We start from the raw sequence: 5,971 nt of genomic DNA, 5'->3' as shown, positions 1-5,971 counted from the left end.
AACATCTACTAAAAAGCTTTCCTGGACTAAAATTAGACAAGATAAAAATAGTTTATTCAGAGTGCATCCCATCCCTCCTCCTGCACTTCATAGTCCAGTGATTAGTACTCGACAAAAGGATTAATCAAACCCTACTTTTCTTAACTGAACTTTGACTCCAAGTCTTGGACAGGCTCCTCTGCCTGAGCATGGACACTCATGCATAATGCAAGAAGTAGCAAATGGCTCATCAGTGGGGATGCCGAGTGAAACATGGCAGGCAGGGGAGAGCAGCAAAGAGGAGGAGTCACAGAGGGAGGTGCTGGGGAAAAAAAGGGAGAGAGACAAAGAGGGCATGGCTGAGGGAGCACAGGGTCACAGCAAGAAAAAGACCAGGAGCATAATAGTAGAATACGTACAAAAATACTGAGTTTATGACTCAAAGAAAAATAAATAAATAAATAAGAAGTGTAATGAAGGAAATGGCTTACAGGAAAAATGAAATCGAAATAAGAGCTGTGATTTACATGTTAGAGATAATAAAAGATAAAAATAGTGGTGAACTATTCTGTGAAGCTTGTATCCCGCATAGCAAAGTAATTATCCCTAGTGCACCAACCAAGCCAGAAACTTACTGTAATGTACAAGTTTTTCCAACTCTTATTCAGCAGAGCGCAATCCTCTTTTTAATACCGAGAGGACAACACAAAAAAGTAAAACACCTTAAAGCCGCACCACAGAAATCTGTTTTGTTGACGTTGGAAAGTCTGTGAGAGCACCAAATTATTATTTATGTCTTCCCTTCCTAGTCATATTCTTTTTATAAATGCCCAAAGAAGCCAAAATAAAATTTTTACTTAAAATGTACACATCTTCTCAAGATGTGTGTGCAATCCCTTCGACAATGCTCTGTAGGAACTATATAAAATAAGAAAAGAAAGCCAAATTATCAGTAGTGATCATTTATATTGCAGTTGTCAGCTAAAGCTACACAATCATGACAGATCTCATCACACACCTGTCACAGAGTGTAATGGAAGATTATCAGTTGTGATTGATGAAGAACAAAATCACAAATTTCTCATGAGTGCTAATTTTCATTTGGGGCATATGGGAATACAAAGTGAGCTTCTGAGTACGTCATGTCAGAATCACTCTTCTTCAGCATTTGTTTGTTACTTGGTTAAATTTTCCAGCTGGCAAGCTGAGGTCAACTCTGATTGGTATTTCCTTATTCCCTAATTCCCATCTATAATTCAGTATATGTTGGGAGAGTGGATGAGTAGATCAAAACTACTTAATCTTTGCAGAAGACATTATGATTACATCCTACCTTTGTGTAAAGCTGAATGGGTTTCATATGCACACATGTTCATACATTCATCATGGGCATGAATCAACTGAATTATATTTCAGTGCCTGTTTTGACCAGCTGTTTTCCCTCAAAAATTATATAAATACAATTTTGATCATTTTTAAAATATCAGAACAAAAATTACAAGTTATAGAGATGAACTGGGCATTGCTGGATTACAAGGGTTTAAGTTTACAGTAAAAGATATTTTGAGTCACTAAACTAAAAGGATGTTGACCAAGGGGAGAAGTGCCTGGATAAATGTTTTACAGTCAGATAAAACAAACGCTGAGCTATTTGGTCACATTTATGAAGAACTGTGTTTGGAGGCATCACGGTAAGGCTTCTTTAGCTTTCATGTTCAACAAATGGTTTTGCAATAAAATCACTCAGATATGGCACTCTACTTACACTGTGAATACACGTTCATAAACCTCTAATGAGGTCTATAATATCCTTCTCGCTTGGACGTTTTCAAAAGTGACACTAGTCTGGGCTGGAACTCACAGGGTTCATATAAAGGATGTACCACAGAGGGAACGGAAAAAACAATACAGTGACCGTTTGCTTCTTATTAGTTTTGGTTTCAAGCATCACTGCTACTGAAGGAACCAATCTTGGTTGAAGTTAAGCAAACTGTTCTGTCTCTGTGCACTTTAGCAAACCCTGTCCACTGTTAATCAGCACCAGTTCCACTGGGTTTTGGCATTAAATCGTCCAACCAGCTGGTCACACAGACCGTCCACATCCTTCAGCCACGATGCCAGCAAACCCTGACTTGATTCAGTCAGGACAACACTGCGACTACCTCTCTTGGCAGTTGAGAGGCAGAACAGCAGCGGGGTGACTTCAGACCCAAATGTCATGCCAATCCTTTCAGGAAGAACAAAATGGCAAAAAGGAATCCAAGTCCCAGGTGTTTTATATTAAAAAGGATTTCATACTGGGATGCACAGTGGTGCAAGTGGTAGCACTGTGCATGTGCCCATGCATGCATGGCTTCTTTGCAGGTACTCCCATAATCCAAAAATATGACTGTTAGGTTAATTGGATTTTCTAAATTACCCTTATGTGCAAGTACTGTTGTTTGTCTTGTAAGTCTCTGTGTTGCCCTGAGATATGTTGCCAACCTGTCTAGAGTGTGTCCTCCTTCGCACATGTGGACTCTGGAGATAGGCACTAGTTCCCTCGTGACCCTGCATGGACAAGCAGGTATAGACACAACATGGATGCACTTTCGAATAATTAAAAAATCTATGTTAATTTGGTGGCGGCAGTATCATCATCATGTGGGGTTTTACTGCCAGAGGTGGTGGCACATTGCACAGAAATTATGTGAAAATAAAGAAGGCCTACTTCAAATTGTTTTAACTACATCATCAGCTACAGGGTGAAACAGACATAAAAAAAAAAAAAACATCTTGAAAATCTGAACCAGGGTATATTTATGTAGAGTTTATTCCATTAAATCTAACAGTTCAGTTTCATCTTGCAGAGCTTCGACTAACTTGTAGAGATGCATGTAGACGTATTTAGTTTGTTTGTTACCGACACTTAAATTTACAGCAATCCCTCACCGCATAACCGATTTCTAAACAGAGCCACGGTTTAATGCTGTTGTACTTTGAGGCATATTCGTGCAAATTTAATTTGGGTGACAAAGAAGAGAGAAATGAGCAGCTAAGTATGGAGGTAGAAAGGAGACACAGCAGAGCGAGCCACAGCCACTGTTGCAGGAGACAAATTGCAAACAGCAGGTTCCTTCGTGCGATAGGTCAGACAACACACACTCGGACACAAACACACGTAATCACCGCAGCAGCTCCTGCATCTGTACGGCAGCAGAGCTTGAAATATTCAACATAAATGTCACCCGTATCTATTGCCATTCCTTTCCCCTCCTATTCCTGCCGACTCCCCTCCACCGTCTCCCATCCCCCACTGACAGTTTGCCATTAACAAGTTTCATTTGCACAGGAGACCAGAGAGCAGCATTAAGAGAGAGCAGTGGAGAAGCACACACACCAGGTAGTCAAGCCCTGGCTGAGAGCAGGCTGTCATGAACATCTTTCACATCACAGGTCCTGTGCTGGACCAAGATGGCCACCTCTAATAAGGCCAAAGTTACCCCTCAGTCTGCCGAAATGTCTGGGGAACATGTTTGCAGGGAGACAAGGACATCATAGAGTTGAGAGCGTGGAATCACTTCTGTAGCTGTCAGCAGTGAAATAACTTGAGACTGGGCAGGTTTAGCACTGAGGATACTCTCTGAAAAAGGTTCAGAAGAGATTTGGAGGTAAATTTTTCTTACTCCGGCTAGTCAGAGGAGAATCTTGTCCCAATTCTTCAAAAGACACCAAGACACAAATAAAAGCTCTGAGTGCTAGGATTTGTTCTCCGTTAATAAAATATTTAATGCAGTCTAAAAGGAACCCAAGACACGGTGGTCCTCAAGGATTTGGCTGAGTTGGAGATCATGCACTAGCCAGGGAAAAACAGTGTCACATCAATTTAATTTAACAGAAACAATATTCCTTGGAATACCTCAAATCCAATCCTACTTCAAAAACATGGTAGCAAAGTCTGGCTTCTGTTTATAAAATGTTTTCTAAGGAAACCCAATGGATTGCAGCAGTCCTTCTTCCTGAATGAACATGTGGTGATAGTGGAATAAAACTTATGTTTTAACAGCGTCTGGGACGGTCTGAGCTGGTTGGGTTATGCTTAATTTGCACATTTACAGGATTCAGATCATTTGTTACCACTGAGAAAAAGACTATTTCTACATCATTTAAAGCACTTCATCTGATAGAAATCTGATCTGTGCAGTGCGTCTGTGCTTATACAGCACACAAATCCAATGATGCAACATCGTATAACCAGCTAGAAAAACCACATGCTGCACTATTAATTCAAGTAGACTAAACAAACGATTGCAAGAAGGAAAATACATCTATTGATCAGAGCTCTCTCAAACAAGACAACATTTTGCCTTTTTTTTTTTAAAAGCGGAAATATGTGCCGATTCCAATTTGTTCTTGTGTTTCCTGAAAAAGAATATAGCTTTTTAAATTCAACTTCTACTTTGTTGAATGTTTAAAAAAGTAAAATCACCCCAAGTTTACCTTTTATCACTAAAAACACAAACTTGACTTAACAGTTCTAGAATGTGTTGCACTGGAGTGATAAACATATCCCATGTTTGACAGGACAACTATTAATTACTGACTCTTAATCTTGCCTGGCAGAAACTCATTACTGACTGAACACCATGGCAGTTTTTCAGACCATATGGGAACAACCATGTTCAAAACGGTGCTCTGCTCAAATGAGACCATACAAACTTTTTGGCACACATGCAAAATATGTGTAGAGAAAAAAAAAAAAAAACTGCTCATCACACTAAGCACACCATCTCCATGGTGACACAAAGTTGGCAGCATCAGGATGGGGCTAAATATTGGGCAATTATGGACAAAAGCCTTATAGAGTAAGAGAAAAATTGCTCTAAAAGCTGAGCCATGACATTAAACATACAACCTAGAGCTGCATTTGGTTTATATTAAAATATAGCCATGTGTTCAGATGGAACAGTCAAAGTCTAGACATTAATTTATTGTGTTTCTGGCAAGAAAATTCGTCTGCACAGGTGCTCTCCATCCCATATGACAGAGGTTGAGTTGTACTGCAAAGAATAACCAAAAATGTAGTTTTCTGAAAGAGCAAATCTACTAGAGTTTTAAAGTATCCACAACTTTTTAATGGCCTAAAACCCCAGAACAAAACACAAAAGTTTGTGTCTTTAACCACAATATATGTTTTAAGGGAGGTGGGGGGGAAGAAACATTTAAAAGGGGATCAATACGTTTGAAAGGCACTGCAGGTGGGTTTTCTACTTATTGTAAAAACCTTCAGTGTTTGTAAGTTAATGTTTTGTATGAGCCAAAGAAAGAATAAACGGATAACGTGTCAGAATGCCAACACTGATGATGAAAATCAGGCAGCGGGGAAACAACTCAGTCATTCAGAGCGGAAGATAATCATTCCGCCATGTGCAGCCGAGTAATGCCGTTTGTCCAAAAGTCTGACTGGCTTTTTCAAGCAGGGTTCCAACCTGCTGAGTTTCTACAAGGTGGATTACGCCTGCTGGCAAGAGCTCAAGTACTCACTGGGTGTATCAAGGGCGACGTGTGCACGCACACGCACACACAGATCTACGCATTAAAGATAAACCCACACGCGCACATTTACGCACAAAGGATCTAACTATATGTTCATTTTGGAGGGGCAAGTTCGTTTTGTTGTTGTTGTTTTTGTTTTTTTTTTTTTTTTTTTTTTTTTTTTTTTTTTTGCAGCGCAACTCACATCTCTGAATCTGTTCCAGGATCGATCCTTGTTGTACTGAGCCACGGTGCCCGGCCATTTCTCGTGACTGATAGCGTAGACCGCCGTTTCGGTGCTCAGCAAGAGAGCCAAGGCAGGTAGCAGAAAGAAGAGCATCTTCTGTAAAGCAGAGAGAGAGAGAGAAAGGAGGCTGACAGAGGGAAAAGCTCATGCGGAGGTGGCTGAAAAGAGTAGGCTATAGAGAAAAGTCTGATAAAGCACTTTAGAAGATAAAGAAATGTTACCGGGAGCCTC

At 40.2% G+C, this 5,971-nt stretch overlaps 1 protein-coding gene across 2 annotated transcripts in view; it reads right to left on the bottom strand.

Annotated features, from left to right (window-relative positions):
• spock1 (SPARC (osteonectin), cwcv and kazal like domains proteoglycan 1) overlaps nucleotides 1-5,889 on the bottom strand; it is a 116,282-nt gene extending 110,393 nt beyond the window's left edge. Inside the window, exon 1 of one of the 2 annotated variants that reach the window (XM_015058917.1) lies at nucleotides 5,699-5,889. In XM_015058917.1, the coding sequence (XP_014914403.1) occupies nucleotides 5,699-5,833 (135 nt within the window). In that variant the 5' untranslated portion in view covers nucleotides 5,834-5,889. The remainder of the gene's footprint in view (nucleotides 1-5,698) is intronic. The other variant, XM_015058916.1, reaches the window with a different exon arrangement.
• Nucleotides 5,890-5,971: the final 82 nt, after the last annotated feature.

This window comes from Poecilia latipinna, unplaced genomic scaffold (assembly GCF_001443285.1).
Source record: "Poecilia latipinna isolate Pla-1442-1.1 unplaced genomic scaffold, P_latipinna-1.0 Scaffold1584, whole genome shotgun sequence".
NCBI classification, from domain to species: Eukaryota; Metazoa; Chordata; class Actinopteri; order Cyprinodontiformes; family Poeciliidae; genus Poecilia; species Poecilia latipinna.
The sequence above is the reverse complement of the archived record's forward strand: the minus strand, read 5'-3'. Positions and strand labels throughout refer to the sequence as shown.